Raw genomic sequence first — 20,437 nt, forward strand, 5'->3', positions numbered from 1 at the left:
AACAAAAACAAAAAAACTTTCAGGATTTGCGGATGTAAAATGAAGTTTATACTTTAGCGTCTATCACATGTATACATTTTTTTAAACTGTTAACCTTCAAGAACTATAAAGCCTATTTCAAATTTGCAACCAATATGAAGAATTAGGAAAGCAGGAGTGGTGGCCAAGTGGTTAATGCGCTTGGTTTCAGTGCAGAAGGTTCTGGGTTCAAATCCCACCCCTGCCACATTTCTCCATATAATGTGGAGTTGCGTCAGGAAGGGCATCCGGAGTAAAACTTGTGCCAATTCAACATGCAGATCCACCTTGGATTTGCTATGGCGACCCCAAGTGCAAAACAAGGGAACAGCCGAAGGGACTTACTTTTTATGAAGAATTAGGAAGCATTTTATGTTACTAAAAACCTTTTTCTAAACCAGGGGTTGAAAAGTTGATCATGAATGAAAAACACCCATTATCACATTTGAAGTTACCACTAGAAATGTTCAAATAAACTGTGAATAACTACAGTGGGTCACACAGGGAAAAATGTACATACTAACGGTAAAAAACACCACTTCCTAAAACTGTTCTTTCTTAGGACATGGATTTTGTCTACCCACTTCATGTGAATGTCCTTAGAAAACATGTATGAAATAGACATGTGTGACAAAGCAGGACAAATGAAAACTCTAAATAAAATATGGCTGTTACACATTAGCTTAAATGCTAATTACTGTACTGCTAATGTGTAGCACTTTGAGTTCAATATCAAAACAACAGTGTGCACATAAAGAGATTATTTTTTTATTAGCAAGATGGAAATGAAAAGGAGACACAGGCATTGACTGACACATGGAAATATAAGATTTTTATAGTTTGTGGATAAACATCAAACTTTCAATGTGTAATGAAGCTGGATGTAATTTCACTTCTTTGAACACTTGCACATCAGTCTGCTATTATTGTCTGAATCTTGAGGCTGCTATTTTCATGTGAGGCAACAGTTTCATATTTAATTCATGTAAATTTCCAGAGGCGAGTTTGGAAGCAGGTAACTGAAATCTTTGCATTTGTCACATTCAAATGTCAAATTACAGTATTGTGGCAGTAAAGCCATGTGACATGTTTCAGAATTCCCATATTCACTTTATTTCTCAATGGTAGATGTTTTAATTTAGTCTCATGCAAGATGTGATGTTTGTTTGGAAAACTTTCATGACCTCTGGTCATGAAATAAAGTAAAATGTTGAAGTTAAAAACTGGTTCCTCCCCTCTTTGGAATTTAGTTTAATATACAGTGGATCAATATAAAAGTCAAATTGCTGATACTTGAAGCAGTCTTGTGAATCAATTTAAATGAACAGCATGTTCTCCAATTCCAGTAATTAAAAGAAAAAAAAAATACAGTTAAAACAAGGCTTTGAACTGGTTTGTGGAACGAAATTGAAAAACAGAAACTTTTGGTATTTTGCTGTGAATGAAAATAAAACCAGAAACGTCATTTTTTTTTTTAATTTTCTGGAACAGAATCATTATTTTAAAATAACAGTAACCGGTTAATACAGTTATTTTTGTTGCTGTTGTTCTTGCAAAGGTTTCCATTTACAATGACCTCATGAGGTTCACTTCCTGTTGTTCACTTATTTTGGTGGTTGTTCGTGGGACAAACGCACCCAGAGCAGGAAACATCTATAGACTTCTTTAAAAACACTGAGTTTATTTGCATTATTCTGCAAAGGTGACATGTGGCGTCTCGTTACGTGAAATTCTACATGGCACGATATGTGTTTCCCAGCTGCTTAGTGATGGCGGGGCGGTCAGGTGCAGCTTTGACTGTAGCTCATCGCCGTGCGCTCTGATGCAGTTTGTTTTTATTTTTCCACATGTCGTCATCGTTTGCGGAAACGCGTGCAGCACCGTGCCTTGCACATGGGTGATTGGAGCACATATGACAATATGTGTCCCCCAGCTTTGCCTTAGGCTGACGCCGTGGCTGTAATATGGCGTGGCAGGACCGCAACTGGCTGTGAGCGGTGGTCAGCCCCCTCCCTACGTGATTTCAAATGTCATCCAACCCATAACGTGATTACATGTCAATCACAGTCCCCTTACAAACGCATAGCTGTAGTGAGTGTGTGCACGTGTGACCATGTCAATCAATACATCATCGACACGTGACACGCCCACCTTCCCATTGCAGCAACACACTCACATAGATGGAGTCACGGCTCCAGGCTGTGGGGCAATTGAGCCGGCCACGCTGATTTTTCTGTGAGGCTGTCAGTCAAGCTGTCACATAATGGATGGACCGTGGACATTGCGATCGCGTATCACGTGACATGCCTGTCCAGTCGGCTGGCAGACTGGCGCTGTGACACGAAGCCGGGTTGAATTCTTATTTGCATCTCTGTTGTGGTGGTGTGGGTTTGCGATATGCCATGGTGTTCCACAGCTGTCAGCTGTGCCATTATGGACATGACAGCCATGCAGTAGTGCCTGCACACCCAACACCATTTGTGTTGCTTGGCAACATACTCGTGGGGCACTGAGAAAATGTGGGGCCATTTGCACAGCCAGCTCGAAAGTGGTCGCCTGCTCTCTATTTTTGTGAGGACAGCGTGAATGGCCCCGAATTTTCTAAGTGCCCCTCAAGTGGTGTTGGATGTTCATGGGTGGCACCTGCACTCGTCCGGCATTCGATGACATTCGGCCGCTGGTGTGAAGACTGTCTCGATCGCAACATTCGGCCACGGTTCGACATGGCCGATGAGTTTGTGCAGCTTCTTGGCCGCAGTATGATATATCCGACCTGCCCTGGGAATGCTGCGAACACGATCACATGGCAGTGCAACCTCATCTTCCCGCCGTTCAAATGTGTTTCCGGCGTGAGCGGCACGTGAATATAGAATCCCAGAGACAACTGATCATCAATCAATCAATCAATCAATTTTTTTATATAGCGCCAAATCACAACAAACAGTTGCCCCAAGGCGCTTTATATTGTAAGGCAAGGCCATACAATAATTATGTAAAACCCCAACGGTCAAAACGACCCCCTGTGAGCAAGCACTTGGCTACAGTGGGAAGGAAAAACTCCCTTTTAACAGGAAGAAACCTCCAGCAGAACCAGGCTCAGGGAGGGGCAGTCTTCTGCTGGGACTGGTTGGGGCTGAGGGAGAGAACCAGGAAAAAGACATGCTGTGGAGGGGAGCAGAGATCGATCACTAATGATTAAATGCAGAGTGGTGCATACAGAGCAAAAAGAGAAAGAAACAATGCATCATGGGAACCCCCCAGCAGTCTATGTCTATAGCAGCATAACTAAGGGATGGTTCATGGTCACCTGATCCAGCCCTAACTATAAGCTTTAGCAAAAAGGAAAGTTTTAAGCCTAATCTTAAAAGTAGAGAGGGTGTCTGTCTCCCTGATCTGAATTGGGAGCTGGTTCCACAGGAGAGGAGCCTGAAAGCTGAAGGCTCTGCCTCCCATTCTACTCTTACAAACCCTAGGAACTACAAGTAAGCCTGCAGTCTGAGAGCGAAGCGCTCTATTGGGGTGATATGGTACTACGAGGTCCCTAAGATAAGATGGGACCTGATTATTCAAAACCTTATAAGTAAGAAGAAGAATTTTAAATTCTATTCTAGAATTAACAGGAAGCCAATGAAGAGAGGCCAATATGGGTGAGATATGCTCTCTCCTTCTAGTCCCCGTCAGTACTCTAGCTGCAGCATTTTGAATTAACTGAAGGCTTTTTAGGGAACTTTTAGGACAACCTGATAATAATGAATTACAATAGTCCAGCCTAGAGGAAATAAATGCATGAATTAGTTTTTCAGCATCACTCTGAGACAAGACCTTTCTGATTTTAGAGATATTGCGTAAATGCAAAAAAGCAGTCCTACATATTTGTTTAATATGCGCTTTGAATGACATATCCTGATCAAAAATGACTCCAAGATTTCTCACAGTATTACTAGAGGTCAGGGTAATGCCATCCAGAGTAAGGATCTGGTTAGACACCATGTTTCTAAGATTTGTGGGGCTAAGTACAATACCTTCAGTTTTATCTGAGTTTAAAAGCAGGAAATTAGAGGTCATCCATGTCTTTATGTCTGTAAGACAATCCTGCAGTTTAGCTAATTGGTGTGTGTCCTCTGGCTTCATGGATAGATAAAGCTGGGTATCATCTGCGTAACAATGAAAATTTAAGCAATACTGTCTAATAATACTGCCTAAGGGAAGCATGTATAAAGTGAATAAAATTGGTCCTAGCACAGAACCTTGTGGAACTCCATAATTAACTTTAGTCTGTGAAGAAGATTCCCCATTTACATGAACAAATTGTAATCTATTAGACAAATATGATTCAAACCACCGCAGCGCAGTGCCTTTAATACCTATGGCATGCTCTAATCTCTGTAATAAAATTTTATGGTCAACAGTATCAAAAGCAGCACTGAGGTCTAACAGAACAAGCACAGAGATGAGTCCACTGTCCGAGGCCATAAGAAGACCATTTGTAACCTTCACTAATGCTGTTTCTGTACTATGATGAATTCTAAAACCTGACTGAAACTCTTCAAATAGACCATTCCTCTGCAGATGATCAGTTAGCTGTTTTACAACTACCCTTTCAAGAATTTTTGAGAGAAAAGGAAGGTTGGAGATTGGCCTATAATTAGCTAAGACAGCTGGGTCAAGTGATGGCTTTTCAAGTAATGGTTTAATTACTGCCACCTTAAAAGCCTGTGGTACATAGCCAACTAACAAAGATAGATTGATCATATTTAAGATCGAAGCATTAAATAATGGTAGGGCTTCCTTGAGCAGCCTGGTAGGAATGGGGTCTAATAAACATGTTGATGGTTTGGATGAAGTAACTAATGAAAATAACTCAGACAGAACAATCGGAGAGAAAGAGTCTAACCAAATACCGGCATCACTGAAAGCAGCCAAAGATAACGATACGTCTTTGGGATGGTTATGAGTAATTTTTTCTCTAATAGTTAAAATTTTGTTAGCAAAGAAAGTCATGAAGTCATTACTAGTTAAAGTCAATGGAATACTCAGCTCAATAGAGCTCTGACTCTTTGTCAGCCTGGCTACAGTGCTGAAAAGAAACCTGGGGTTGTTCTTATTTTCTTCAATTAGTGATGAGTAGAAAGATGTCCTAGCTTTACGGAGGGCTTTTTTATAGAGCAACAGACTCTTTTTCCAGGCTAAGTGAAGATCTTCTAAATTAGTGAGACGCCATTTCCTCTCCAACTTACGGGTTATCTGCTTTAAGCTACGAGTTTGTGAGTTATACCACGGAGTCAGGCACTTCTGATTTAAAGCTCTCTTTTTCAGAGGAGCTACAGCATCCAAAGTTGTCTTCAATGAGGATGTAAAACTATTGACGAGATACTCTATCTCACTTATAGAGTTTAGGTAGCTACTCTGCACTGTGTTGGTATATGGCATTAGAGAACATAAAGAAGGAATCATATCCTTAAACCTAGTTACAGCGCTTTCTGAAAGACTTCTAGTGTAATGAAACTTATTCCCCACTGCTGGGTAGTCCATCAGAGTAAATGTAAATGTTATTAAGAAATGATCAGACAGAAGGGAGTTTTCAGGGAATACTGTTAAGTCTTCTATTTCCATACCATAAGTCAGAACAAGATCTAAGATATGATTAAAGTGGTGGGTGGACTCATTTACTTTTTGAGCAAAGCCAATAGAGTCTAATAATAGATTAAATGCAGTGTTGAGGCTGTCATTCTCAGCATCTGTGTGGATGTTAAAATCGCCCACTATAATTATCTTATCTGAGCTAAGCACTAAGTCAGACAAAAGGTCTGAAAATTCACAGAGAAACTCACAGTAACGACCAGGTGGACGATAGATAATAACAAATAAAACTGGTTTTTGGGACTTCCAATTTGGATGGACAAGACTAAGAGTCAAGCTTTCAAATGAATTGAAGCTCTGTCTGGGTTTTTAATTAATTAATAAGCTGGAATGGAAGATTGCTGCTAATCCTCCGCCCCGGCCCGTGCTACGAGCATTCTGACAGTTAGTGTGACTCAGGGGTGTTGACTCATTTAAACTAACATATTCATCCTGCTGTAACCAGGTTTCTGTAAGGCAGAATAAATCAATATGTTGATCAATTATTATATCATTTACCAACAGGGACTTAGAAGAGAGAGACCTAATGTTTAATAGACCACATTTAACTATTTTAGTCTGTGGTGCAGTTGAAGGTGCTATATTATTTTTTCTTTTTGAATTTTTATGCTTAAATATATTTTTGCTGGTTATTGGTAGTCTGGGAGCAGGCACCGTCTCTACGGGGATGGGGTAATGAGGGGATGGCAGGGGGAGAGAAGCTGCAGAGAGGTGTGTAAGACTACAACTCTGCTTCCTGGTCCCAACCCTGGATAGTCACGGTTTGGAGGATTTAAGAAAATTGGCCAGATTTCTAGAAATGAGAGCTGCTCCATCCAAAGTGGGATGGATGCCGTCTCTCCTAACAAGACCAGGTTTTCCCCAGAAGCTTTGCCAATTATCTATGAAGCCCACCTCATGTTTTGGACACCACTCAGACAGCCAGCAATTCAAGGAGAACATGCGGCTAAACATGTCACTCCTGGTCTAATTGGGGAGGGGCCCAGAGAAAACTACAGAGTCCGACATTGTTTTTGCAAAGTTACACACCGATTTAATGTTAATTTTAGTGACCTCCGATTGGCGTAACCGGGTGTCATTACTGCCGACGTGAATTACAATCTTACCAAATTATGCTTAGCCTTAGCCAGCAGTTTCAAATTTCCTTCAATGTCGCCTGCTCTGGCCCCCGGAAGACAATTGACTATGGTTGCTGGTGTCACTAACTTCACATTTCTCAAAACAGAGTCGCCAATAACCAGAGTTTGATCCTCGGCGGGTGTGTCGTCGAGTGGGGAAAAACGGTTAGAGATGTGAACGGGTTGGCGGTGTACACGGGGCTTCTGTTTAGGGCTACGCCTCCTCCTCACAGTCACCCAGTCAGCCTGCTTTCCCGGCTGCTCGGGATCTGCCAGGGGGTAACTAACGGCGGCTAAGCTACCTTGGTCCACACCGACTACAGGGGCCTGGTTAGCTGTAGAATTTTCCACGGTGCGGAGCCGAGTCTCCAATTCGCCCAGCCTGGCCTCCAAAGCTACGAATAAGCTACACTTATTGCAAGTACCGTTACTGCTAAAGGAGGCCGAGGAATAACTAAACATTTCACACCCAGAGCAGAAAAGTGCGGGAGAGACAGGAGAAGCCGCCATGCTAAATCGGCTAAGAGCTAGTAGCTACGCTAAGCTAGCGGATTCCTAAAAACACGCAAAGTAAATAATGTGTAAATAATTTAGAGGTGATTCAGCAGAAGGAGTGCTTTAATTAAGGCACGTAAAGATTACACTGGGAAACAAATCGTAATCTAGATAACTAGATCAATCTAACTGCGCAGATTAAACAGCTAACAGATACAGCAAAACACCGCTGTGCTCCGGAACAGGAAGTGATACAATACCGCATCATAAAGACATCACAATCTGCCAAGGCCAGCAACAAACATTTCGAGCTTATCTGTGTTCCAATGCAGGAAGTAACTGGCTGTGGGACCCCTGCAGTAGGTGTCTGTGGGACTCTTACCATAGGTGTCTGTGAGACTCTTACAATAGGTGTCTTTGGGACTTTTACAGTAGGTGTCTTTGGGACTCTTACCATAGGTGTCTTTGGGACTTTTACAGTAGGTGTCTTTGTGACTCTTACCATAGGTGTCTTTGGGACTCTTACCACAGGTGTCTTTGGGACTCTTACCATAGGTGTCTGTGAGACTCTTACAATAGGTGTCTTTGGGACTTTTACAGTTGGTGTCTTAGGTACTTTTACAATAGGTGTCTTTGAGACTTTTACGGTAGGTGTCTTTGGGACTCTTACCATAGGTCTCTGTGGGACTTTTACAGTAGATGTCTTTGGGACTCTTACGACAGGTGTCTTTGGGACTTTTACAGTAGTTGTTTTTGGGACTCTTACCATAGGTGTCTTTGGGACTATTATCATAGGAGTCTTTGGGACTTTTACAACAGGTGTCTTTGGGACTTTACAGTAGGTGTCTTAGGGACTCTTACCATAGGTGTCTTTGGGACTCTTACCACAGGTGTCTTTGGGACTCTTACCATAGGTGTATTTGGGACTTTTACAAATGGTGTTTTTGGGACTTTCACAATAGGTGTCTTTGGGACTTTTACAGTAGGTGTCTTTGGGACTCTTACCATAGGTGTCTTTGGGACTTTTACAGTAGTTGTCTTTGGGACTCTTACCATAGGTGTCTATGGGACTCTTACAGTAGGTGTCTTTGGGACTCTTAGCATAGGTGTCTTAGGGACTTTTACAACAGGTGTCTTTGGGACTTTTACAGTAGGTGTCTTGGGGACTCTTACCATAGGTGTCTTTGGGACTCTTACCACAGGTGTCTTTGGGACTTTTACAGTTGAAGTCTTTAGGACATTTACAGTAGGTGTTTTTGGGACTTTCACCATAGCTGTCTTTAGGACTTTTACAGTAGGTGTCTTTGGGACTCTTACCAAAGGTGTCTGTGGGACTTTTACAGTAGGTGTCTTTGGGACTCTTACAATAGGTGTTTTTGGGACTTTTACAATAGGTGTCTTTGGGACTTTTACAGTAGGTGTCTGTGGGACTTTTACAGTAGGTGTCTTTGGGACTCTTACCATAGGTGTCTTTGTGACTTTTACAGGTGGTGTCTTTGGGACTTTTAAGGTTATTGTCTTTGGGACTCTTACCATAGGTGTCTTTGGGACTTTTACAGTAGGTGTCTTTGGGACGCTTACCATAGGTGTCTTTGGGACGTTTACAGTTGGTGTCTTTGGGACTTTAAAATAGGTGTCTTTGGGACTTTCACAGTAGATGTCTTTGGGACTCTTACCACAGGTGTCTTTGGGACTTTGACAGTAGGTGTCTTAGGGACGTTTAAAATAGGCGTCTTTGGGAGTTTTACAGTAGATGTCTTTGGGACTCTTACAGTAGGTGTCTTTGGGACTCCTGCATTCGGTGTCTTTGGGAATCTTACAGTTGGTGTCTTTGGGACTTTTACAGTAGGTGTCTTTGGGACTCTTACGGTATGTATCTTTGGACTCCTGCAGTAGGTGACTTTGGGACTTTTACAGTAGGTGTCTTCAGGACTCTTACCATAAGTGTCTTTGGGACTTTTACAGTTTGTGTCTTTGGGACTTTTGCAGTAGGTGTCTTTGGGACTCTTACAGTAGGTGTCTTTGGGACTCTTATCATAGGTGCCTTTGGGACTATTATCATAGGTGTCTTTGGGACTTTTACAATAGGTGTCTTTGGGACTCTTACAATAGGTGTCTTTGGGACTTTTACAGTAGGTGTCTTTGGGACTCTTACCACAGGTGTCTTTTGGGACTCTTACCATAGGTGTCTTTGGGACTTTTACCATAGGTGTCTGTGGGACTTTTACAGTAGATGTCTTGGGGACTCTTACCATACTTGTCTTTGGGACGCTTACCATAGGTGTGTTTGGGACTTTTACCATAGGTGTCTTTGGGACTTTTACAGTTGGTGTCTTTGGGACTTTTACAGTAGGTATATTTGGGACTCTTATGGTTGGTCTCTCTGGGACTCCTGCAGTAGGTGTCTGTGGGACTCTTACAATAGGTGTCTTTGGGACTATTGCCACAGGTGACTTTGTGACTTTTACAGTAGGTGTCTTTGGGACTCTTACCATAGGTGTCTTTGGGACTTTTACCGTTGGTGTCTTTGGGACTCTTACCATAGGTGTCTTTGGGACTTTTACAGTAGGTGTCTTTGGGACTCTTGCAGTAGGTGTCTTTGGGACTCTTACCATAGGTGTCTTTGGGACTATTATCATAGGTGTCTATGGGACTCTTACAATAGGTGTCTTTGGGACTTTTACAGTAGGTGTCTTTGGGACTCTTACCATAGGTGTCTTTGGGACTATTATCATAGATGTCTTTGGGACGTTTACAGTAGGTGTCTTTGGGATTCTTACAGTATGTATCTTTGGACACCTGCAGTAGGTGTCTGTGGGACTCTTACAATAGGTGTCTTTGGGACTATTACCATAGGTGACTTTGTGACTTTTACATTAGGTGTCTTTGGGACTCTTACCACAGGTGTCTTTGGGACTTTTACAGTAATTGTCTTTGGGACTCTTGCAGTAGGTGTCTTTGGGACTCTTACCATAGGTGTCTTTTGGACTATTATCATAGGTGTCTTTGGGACTTTTACAATAGATGTCTTTGGGACTTTTACAGGAGGTGTCTTTGGGACTTTTACAATAGATGTCTTTGGGACTTTTACAGGAGGTGTCTTTGGGACCTTTACAGTAGGTGTCTTTGGGACTCTTACGGTAGGTATCTTTGGGACTCTTACGGTAGGTATCTTTGGACTCGTGCTTTTCCCTACATTGTGGTAACACTGATCAGCCAAAAACTAGGCAAACTCCTGATACACCTTCTCGTTTCGGTAAGCCACGTCCAACTCTCTTTGGATCCTCTCGTCAGCCACCAAACACAGGAATGTCTGCACCTCATTGACAGACCACGGTGTGGTTGAATGCATAGTCATCATGTAAAACTTGCTTGAAATGAATGAAAAAGAACGGTCGCTGTAACGTTGTTGCAGTTTGATTCTTGTGTCGGACATCACGCTCGTGACTCTTCCAGTGACTTCACTCTCTGACCAATCAGTGGGTGGCAATCTGTTGATGTTACATTTTAGTGCTATGGGCTATGGATAATGGAAAAAGCCCAATTAGTCAGTTTTGGGATACAGTGCTTTACAGCTATTGTAGGTAATTTGGCGGTCAAGAGGATTAAATTTCAGGAAATTTACTTTTGAATGACACAGCTTGACCTCTGTGGATTATCGGCTACAAGTGAAAAGAAATTCTGTGACTTTTTTCAGATTGGCTGTCATATTGCACTTTTAAATAAGGTAGTGGATATTTTTCCGTGACCGGAAGAGAACTTAGTTTAGCGATTTGTCTGGAACACGCTGTGATTGGTCATGCGAGATGATGTCATCATGTGGCCCACTTTAGCAGGTCACTGTACTGGGGGAGCTACGACCACTACCTTTGCACCCCCAGGACTAAACCAAACGAACTGTTTCAGGGTCCTTAGATGAACCCAAAACACAATCAGGATGTTCCCAAAAATAAAAACTGGCCTCAAGCCAGTTATCCAAGATGGCCACCAAAATAGGGTTTTTTTTTTTCCACTAAAACACCTTTACACAACATATAAACAACTTAAATATCACAGAGATTCAATGGGAAGACCATTGCAGGTCACAGCAAACTCATTTTTGCCTAAACTAAATTCATTCATGGGTTTAGGATTCAAAATGGCGTCCAAAATGGCCACCAACAGACCCTTATCATTAAAATACATAATAGACTTAATAATGACAGAAATCATTGGTGTTTTAGTGAAAAAAACCCTATTTTGGTGGCCATCTTGGACACCATCTTGGATAGCTCCCCTAGTACTGGGTTTTTAAAATATTTTCATGACTCTTTTTCAAAAAAATTGCTATTTGTACCCTAACCTTAACTCCCCCAGCCCCCCCCCCCTCCCCTTCACATCACTCTCTTGTGATCCCATCGCAGCATGTTCTGGATAAATACCCAAAGTAAGTCCTCTTCTGGTCACAGAAGAATATCCACTTCATTTAAATGACGATCACATAGGACTGAACATATCTGCGTGAGGGAATTCTGACATGTTACATTTTGCAACATTCAAACCATGTCAATAAAATCTGCTCATGCACTTACCATAAACATCTAGCCACACTGACTGTGAACTGTTCCCCTTCTCATTCTGAGCCTCACAGTGGTACCATCCTGCATCTTGCGGCCTGACTGCGGCGATGTGCAGGGTGGCGCTGCGCACATGAGTGAAGGGCTCCGTCAGGATGCGTGAAGCACTGTCAACCTTTGCTGGTTGCTGTGGATACCAGACGGCACCCTGTCAACGCCCAGAGATCTCTAGAGATTAAACCCGCCTGTCTGTCCTTGCCAAGCACTCAAACACAGACACACATGCACCAGCATGCATGCACACGGCGGCTGACACACAGACAGCGGTCCGCTGCTTCGAGCCAAACCGCTGAAGCTCACACAACAAAATGTTGGAACCCCTCTCACAAGAACAAACAGCGACACTGTTGAGTCTGACAACACTGAAGGAGCATCACTCACATTCTATTATATAAAGTCTCATGGAAAAATCAAGCTGAAATTCAATTTGCTCTTCCAAATAAGATCCAGTGCTGAACTTTCTGGATGATTCATCAACATTTGAAATAATGAAAAGTGTCTTTGTTATTTTTGCCATGCGGATCAGAGCTTGACTGTTCTCAGAACTCTACTGTTTTATTTTTGGAATAACAGATGAGCAGGTATGAAATGTTCTCACGTGGGGAAGTTCTTTTGGCAGCGGGATTTTGTGTCCTGTGTAATTATCACTGCAGCTGGCTACAACTCAGCTTTTCTTATGTGGTTTTAAGAGGACACATTTTAATCAGTTAAAAGTTGGCTTTTGTGTGACAGATGGAAAAATACCAACAGTGGCGGGTCCAAAACATAATTACAGCTGATAATTGGTAGTTGGTGAGTCATAACTTTGAAGTACTTACAGACTAAACAAGTAGTCAAGTTATTGATTTGTCAAGAATCATAAAATTGGCAACAGTTTTGATAACTGCTTTAATCATTTAAAAGGGTGTAAGAGTAATATTTAATTTATCTTTTAAAGTTACATATTGTTTGCTGGACATGTGCACCGCTTGCTGGACACACGCACAGGGCTGACTGAACACATCGGGCCAGCAGATGTAGACATGATAAGCGCACACTGTACTAGATTATGGTGATGTTGTGTATATGTGTGCTTCAACCAGATGTGTGCTTCAACCTCTGAGATTTATCACTGGTTGTAGCTGCCTCACTCACCACTGTGAGTTGTATGCTAATGCTGGTATGCATTCCTTGAATCTAACAGCCCTGTCACACCTTGAAGATTTAGCCAGCGTATAAACACTGGCACACGCCGGTGTCTAATAAGTTATGGGTAAGTTTTTGTATACATTAAGAACAAATTGAAGCATGTTGATATACGTCGTAATACAGTGAGTACATTGAAAAATTTTGGGCATGCACAATATTTTCGATGTATGCCAGCTTGTGGCTCATACATTCCTCATATGCAGGCCATAAATTGCATTTAAGTTATACGACGGTTGACACACGATTCTTTTAAGTTACTCATAAGTCAAAATATGGCCATTGATGCTGTCCATTGATTGGCTCAACAACTGAAAGATGCAGTCATGCGAACAGTTCAGACTGTTTCAAACATTAAAACCATTCACACACAGAGTAAATATAAAGTCTCAATCTAACCTGTTCATTTTAGTCGGATTCATCATCACAGCCTGACAAAAACGTACCCACATAAAGCGTCCTGATTTTGGAAAATGGTGTCTGAAAATACTTTAGTTCCTTGCCGTGGCTGAAGAAACGTAGCATTTTTAAAGTTTTGTCTGCTCCTGGTGCCTTTCCCAGCCTGAACCAGAGGACATAGGTGCTTTGTGCCACAGCAAGACAAGTAACTTTTTTAAAAGCTGAAAGAGGCACAGCGCCTCATTCATTTATGCCAGCATTTGCCACAGTCGACTCTTCAGCATTCTGCACTGATGAAAATAAATTCCATGATCCACCAAGACAAAAATAAAATAAAATAAAATTTCAAAAAATGTTAAACAACTCTGTTTGGCCTCCGTGTGGAGTGGCGAGACAGCACGACAGCGGATGTGCACTCGATGATGTGTTCATCAAAATTACGTGTTCCACCTGCCAAACAAAAGGGTTCTGCCAGCATTGGAAATGTAAACAAAGCCAGACTTAACTGTTCTGACCCGTACCATACTGGTCCAGACCGCTAGGTGGAAACAGGGCTGTCAGCATATGCTGGCTAAATCATCATGGTGTGACAGCTGCATAATGTATTCAATGTATCGAGCGTATTTGGCGCATTTTTCATACGTTGGTGTACGCTGGCTAAATCATCAAGGTGTGACAGCGCCCTAAGGTGATACACATACTGGATGACTCTAGTTTACAAGGCTCTTATTAGGTTGGTTCCTATTTATATATGCAGTTTTCTTCTGTGAACTGAAAGCTGTTATGCTCGACACTCAAATGATATTTTGTGGGTTTTTTGTACCTCGAGTTGGAACTGAAACAGGAAAGAAAGCTTTCAGTTTTCTGCTCCCTCTGCTTGGAATGTCCTCCAGTCTGAACTGAAACTGTCAGGGCTGATTTCTCTGAAAGCTTTCCACTCTACTTTAACAAACCGATAACAGAAATGTTTTGAACAGTGCCTGTGTTTTAAATCATAAACCGTCATTTAAAAAAAAAAAACTCATATATTGTTACTGTAACTGAAACTTTTGGATTTTATTTGTTGATTGCTTGCATTTTACATATTTTAATGGTCATCTTGTTGCTGTTGTCGTCTATCTTGTCTATTACAACGTGTGCTGCTGCCTTTCTTGGCCAGGTCACCCTTGCGAAAGAGGTCTCAATCTCAATGGGTTTTTATCTGCTTAAATAAAGGTTTAATGATTTCTTTTGTCCAAACTGCACCAAATAACTTTTTATACTGTATGTTGTCCAATGTATGATTATTTGTCAATCTTCCTTATTCTTGGAATTTAACGGTTCTCACAATTCAGATGACAAGCTGAGGGCTTCCTGCAAAAATCCACTGTTCACTTCTCCGTCTGTGCTCATCAGATGATTTCTTTTGACCAAACTGCATCAAATAACACCCAATATGTTGCCCAATTCACATTTATTTGTCCATCTTGCTTATTTTAGAATTTAAAAATCCTTATGTTCAGTAATAGCACACAGTGTGGTGTGCACATGTGCTACTCTGTTGTTAAAGTCACACCCAGGGAAACGCTATGATAAAAAGTAGGGCCTACATATAGAAAAAAAAGTGCAGCTTGTTCGCTGTTTCACAGTTGTGAATCTCATGCCATCTCGAGGTCCATGACTCATGCGAGAGGTCAGTTTCAGCAGCGTTCTGGTTCAGGGCACAATGTAAACAAACCTTGTGCAATATGGACAACAAGACAACATCCGGGCACGGCAGAAGTCCATCACAGGTGCTACACCTCCTCTAGATAACCCTCTTAACTTGGGAGAACGTGTCATCATCATAATCGCACGTGAACTCACTGAAGCAACCTCATCCATATCCTCGTTAGCCATTGTTTACATGCGCTGTGAGATGCCGGAACTCTGCTAGTGCTGTGGTGCATTCTGGGAAGTGCAGGGGGGCGGCCAGGGGGATTATGGGAAACCTTGAAGTACTGAATACTACAGTGGAAATTATACTCTGAAAAATACATTACATCTAACGTGTAACAAATGAAATTGTGAATTTATTCATCATAGGTCATTGACTGGTGGATGAGTTGAAAAATGATTAGTGGACACAGAACTGACTAAAGTTGTTCAGGGTTACAATTGGCTTTTCAACAATGTACATCAGACCTGGGCATTCTACAGCCCCCTATTCTATGTTTGTGTTTAATGACTGCACATTTAAGAGCACTTAAAGCACAAAAAAGTCTTGCAAAAAGTTCATTTTATTTAGCCTAATAGATTATAATTGGTACTGAATTAAGTAAAAGCCCTACAAAAGCTGTCCCCTTAAATGTGTTTATCCTGAAGTGGTTCAATAATAAAGGCTTTCAATGGTTCATCCAGAAAGTATTCACAGCGCTTCACTTTTTCCAAATTTTATGATGTTACAGCCTTATTCCAAAGTGGAGTAAATTCTAGGACATTCACAGAGTTGTCCTGAAGCCACTCTGTTGATATCTTGGCTGTGTGCTTAGGTTCATTGTCCTGCTGAAAAATGAACTGTCACCACAGTCTGAGGTCAAGAGTGCTCTGGAGCAGGTTTTCATCCAAGTAGGTTTTCATCCAGGATGTCTCTGTACATTGCTGCATTCATCTTTCCCTCAATCCTGACTAGTCTCCCACTTCCTGCTGCTGAATAACATCCCCACATGATGCTGCCACCACCATGCTTCACTGTAGGGATGGTACCTGGTTTCCTCCAAACATGACACCTGGCATTCAGGCCAAAGAGTTCAATCTTTGTCTCATAAGACCAGAGAATTTTGTTTTGATGGTCTGTCCATGTGCCTTTTACTAAGGAGTGGCTTCCGTCTGGCCACTCTATCATATAGGTCCGAATGGCGATTGCTGCAGAGATGGTTGTTCTTCTGGAAGGTTCTCCTCTCTCCACGTAGGAATGCTGGAGTGCTAAAAGAGTGACCATTAGGCTCTTGGTTACCTCCCTGATTAAGGCCCTTTTTCCCCGATCACTCGGTTAGGATGGACGACCAGCTCTAGGCAGGATCCTGGTGGATCTGAACGTCTTCCATTTATGGATGATGGAGGCCACCGTGCTCATTGGGACCTTCAAAGCAGCAGAAATGTGCCTCGAGACAATCCTGTCCCGGAGGTCTACAGAAAAATTCCTTTGACTTCATGCACTGTCAACTGTGGGACCTTATATGTAGACAGGTGTGTGCCCTTCCAAATCATGTCCAATCAACTGAATTTACCTCCGATGGACTCCAGTTAAGCTGTGGAAAGATGTCAAGGAGGATCAATGGAAACAGGATGCACCTGAGCTCAATTTTGAGCTTCATCACAAATGCTGTGAATAATTCTATACATGTGATCTCTTACTTTTTTATTTTTAATACATTTGGAATAATAATAATAATAATAATAATAATAATAATAATAATAATAATAATAATAATAAACTTTCACACTGTCGTTATGGGGTATTGTGTGTAGGATTTTAGGAAAAAAAAAACAATTTCATCCATTGTGGAATAACGCTGGCTGTGAATACTTTCCAGATGCACCGTATAATGATGGCTGCATTAGAAAAGAGTGGTAATGGTTAGTGATTGAAATATAATCTTGTTCAGCAGGAGAACAATTTGCTGTTTTCTTAGCTGCCTGCACCTTGTTTTACCTTAAAATGATAGTACGCGATCGCAAAACGGTTTCTAAAAGGTAGATGATAAACGGCTTTTGATTTTGTTGTAAAAAAGAAGAAGAAAAGACCTGAAAAATGGCAAATGAGGTGGATGACTAAAAGCAGAATGGTAGTAGCATTTTGTATGAAGTTGACTCAATGCTGGTCTGAAAAAAATGGTTTGTTCACTCTTGTTTTGGGGAATTTTGATAGTATAAAATATATAATATTGGTGTGTTTACTAAGCCTACTTCATTTTTTTCATTGTTTAATCACTGTCACAACTTGTCAAAACAATACAATTGACTGCTTTTTAGAGAGATAAAATTAATTTGGAACAGAATTAGGTTCAGTATATTGGTCCGGCTCACCACAATCAACTCATGTGGCCCCTTGGGAAAACTAAATGCCCAGCCCTGATGTACATCAAGAGTTTTATTCCCTAATCACTCAGAGAAACAGTGACAAAATGACAAACACATACAGTGGAAACTTCAACAACACAGGGAAAAGGGAAGGGAGAAGGATCTCACCGAGCCGGGAGGACAGACCCACTTCAATTTGATCTCTCCATTGGCATTAGTGGTGGTACAGGTAAGGGAGAGATCCTCATTCTGGGTCAGAATCACCCTTTTGGGTGTTTGCATCTCAATCACAGGAGGACCCTTAGGAACTGTAAGGAAATAACCCAATTCTTTGTGAGTTTGTCACAATCTGTCTTTGAGCATGGCTGATACAGTGCATCATATGACAAGCACATTCACCTGGTTTCACTGTTAGAGTGTAGTCATGTGATCTGACATAGTCCTCCCTGAGGCTTCCTGTGCACACATAACAATCCTCATAAGCCTTTTGTGTGTTGTTGATGCTAATGCCTTGCTGCAGGTCTGCAGTGTACTGCAGACCAGAGGCCAGAGCTCTCCCAGAACATGTTTCAAGGCGCAGGTTCAGCAGTGTTGGATCAGTTGCCAGGCAAGGAATCAAAGCAGCATGTCCCACACGGGCAAGGATGCTGAACACCAATGGTTTTCTGAAAGGATTGTCAGGATCTGCCAAAAAAACAAAAAACAAAAAATGAAATCACACAGGAAAGATGGTGTCAGATATCTATAAAATGGAGCTGAAATTTCAACGTGATAATTTTTGCAAAACAAAGCTATCCTGTTTAACATCATGTGAGATGCTCATTACTGTCCCTCTGATCTGGAGGATTAGAAGACGGAGCTTTATCACATATTACAACAAAAATCTGCCCTATACTCGTAAATCAGCCCTCATGAGATACAAGAAAAAATAGGGCTGATAAATCATACACTTTTCCTATCAATATTAGTGCCCTGGAAACTGTGGCAACAAAGTCAGGGCAATACAAATCTTAAAAAAGTGTGATACAAAAAAAGACTTAAAAATACCAGGCTTTGTATCACCCCACTTTTCATCCAATCAGGCACCCTCATTTTTCAGCCCCACCAATGACACACGCCCATTTTGTGTTATCCTGGTGACAAATGCAGGACCTAATGCAGGATCCAGATCATTTCATTCAACCAAGATGTCTGATCAAGGTGAGAGAGTTTTAAGCTGCGTTTACACATAACGACAGGAAGTCACGAATGCCACGAAGTATACATTCTTGACCACTGATCACGAGTTTTATGATTCGGGGCAGAGGTATCAGGTGTCCTCAGGAACTGCTGCAACCTGTTACCACGTGTTACGATTAATGGCACGTGTTGCTGGAGAATTATCAGCAACCATTACACACAGTCAAGAATAATGTTCCATGTTGTTGCACGCTATCGCGCATCGTTAAGTTCTGTCAGGTTTTGAATGAGGTAAATTGTCTCCACACACACACCCCCATATTCATCCAACCGTCAGTTGCTGAACAATTCAGATTGCTCCTGTTTGCTCCTCAAAATCCACAGCAGAAGAACTTTGTGACTGCATGCTTATTTGGGCTCTGTGCCACGCAGGAGGAGGAGGCAGAGAGAGCCAGATGTGTGGCTCCACATGGCTCTCGTCTCGCTTGTTTTCCCAAACATCAGGCACACGCAGCAGGTGGAACACCTGCAAGAGCATGCTGAGGAGTATTGGAACAAAACCTTTAGCCAACTTGGCATCACTGTCCTTCTTTAGCATACTGCAGCAATGAGACTGAATGCGGTGCAGCAGGGATTAATTGTGTGCACGTCAGAGAAGAACACTGTCACGCTTTATTAAGGATCACCACTAATCAAGATGGATGAACGCGCTCAGTTGCGACCTTCACGACATGAGGCGAAATGAGGGTGGTGCGTCACATTTGTGGAAGATTTTTTGACAGCCAAAAACATGCTCCACAAAAATCATGAATATCATAAACCAACAAGCACTATTAAGAAACCTATTCAGATGTGTTAAGTCATGTTAAGAATGTCAGGAATGTGCCAAGAATGATGCAAATATGACATTCATAACGTGTCTTGCCTATGTGTAAACGCAACATTACCCTCCCTAGCAGGGAGAATTCTACAACTTGAGTCTCATACTTAAGTTGTGAGACATCAAGAAGTTAGTGAAGAGGACAGTCATGACTTAATAGAGAGACATAAGAACAAGAACAGGGGAAATGGGAAAATGAACAGTGATGTGAACTTGTTCACTGAATGGTTGAGTGGAACCAAAGAGAAGAGAGGACTTCTTGTTCTTTCTCCAGTGGAACTTGACAAACGGGGTTGATGATAATTATATGGTTCTTGTTCTTTTTTTTCTTGTAATATGTGATAAATATCTTATCAAATCAAATCAAATCAATTTTATTTATATAGCGCCAAATCACAACAAACAGTTGCCCCAAGGCGCTTTATATTGTAAGGCAAAGCCATACAATAATTCCGGAAAAACCCCAATGGTCAAAATAACCCCCTGTGAGCAAGCACTTGGCGACAGTGGGAAGGAAAAACGCCCTTTTAACAGGAAGAAACCTCCAGCAGAACCAGGCTCAGGGAGGGGCAGTCTTCTGCTGGGACTGGTTGGGGCTGAGGGAGAGAACCAGGAGGGGAGCAGAGATCAATCACTAATGATTAAATGCAGAGTGGTGCATACAGAGCAAAAAGAGAAAGAAACACTCAGTGCATCATGGGAACCCCCCAGCAGTCTAAGTCTATAGCAGCATAACTAAGGTTCAGGGTGGTTCAGGGTCACCTGATCCAGCCCTAACTATAAGCTTTAGCAAAAAGGAAAGTTTTAAGCCTAATCTTAAAAGTAGAGAGGGTGTCTGTCTCCCTGATCCGAATTGGGAGCTAGTT

The 20,437-nt window shown here is 41.8% G+C and overlaps 1 protein-coding gene across 2 annotated transcripts in view; it reads right to left on the reverse strand.

Moving 5' to 3' along the window:
• kita (KIT proto-oncogene, receptor tyrosine kinase a) overlaps positions 1-20,437 on the reverse strand; it is a 125,870-nt gene that overhangs the window by 56,244 nt on the left and 49,189 nt on the right. Inside the window, exons 3-5 of one of the 2 annotated variants that reach the window (XM_034180502.1) lie at positions 17,912-18,196; positions 17,681-17,820; positions 11,843-12,014 (exon numbers count right to left, since the gene is read on the reverse strand). In XM_034180502.1, the coding sequence (XP_034036393.1) occupies positions 11,843-12,014; positions 17,681-17,820; positions 17,912-18,196 (597 nt within the window). Of the gene's footprint in view, positions 1-11,842; positions 12,036-17,680; positions 17,821-17,911; positions 18,197-20,437 lie in introns of both variants that reach the window. The other variant, XM_034180501.1, reaches the window with a different exon arrangement.

This window comes from Thalassophryne amazonica, chromosome 10 (assembly GCF_902500255.1).
Source record: "Thalassophryne amazonica chromosome 10, fThaAma1.1, whole genome shotgun sequence".
In the NCBI taxonomy this organism is placed as follows: Eukaryota; Metazoa; Chordata; class Actinopteri; order Batrachoidiformes; family Batrachoididae; genus Thalassophryne; species Thalassophryne amazonica.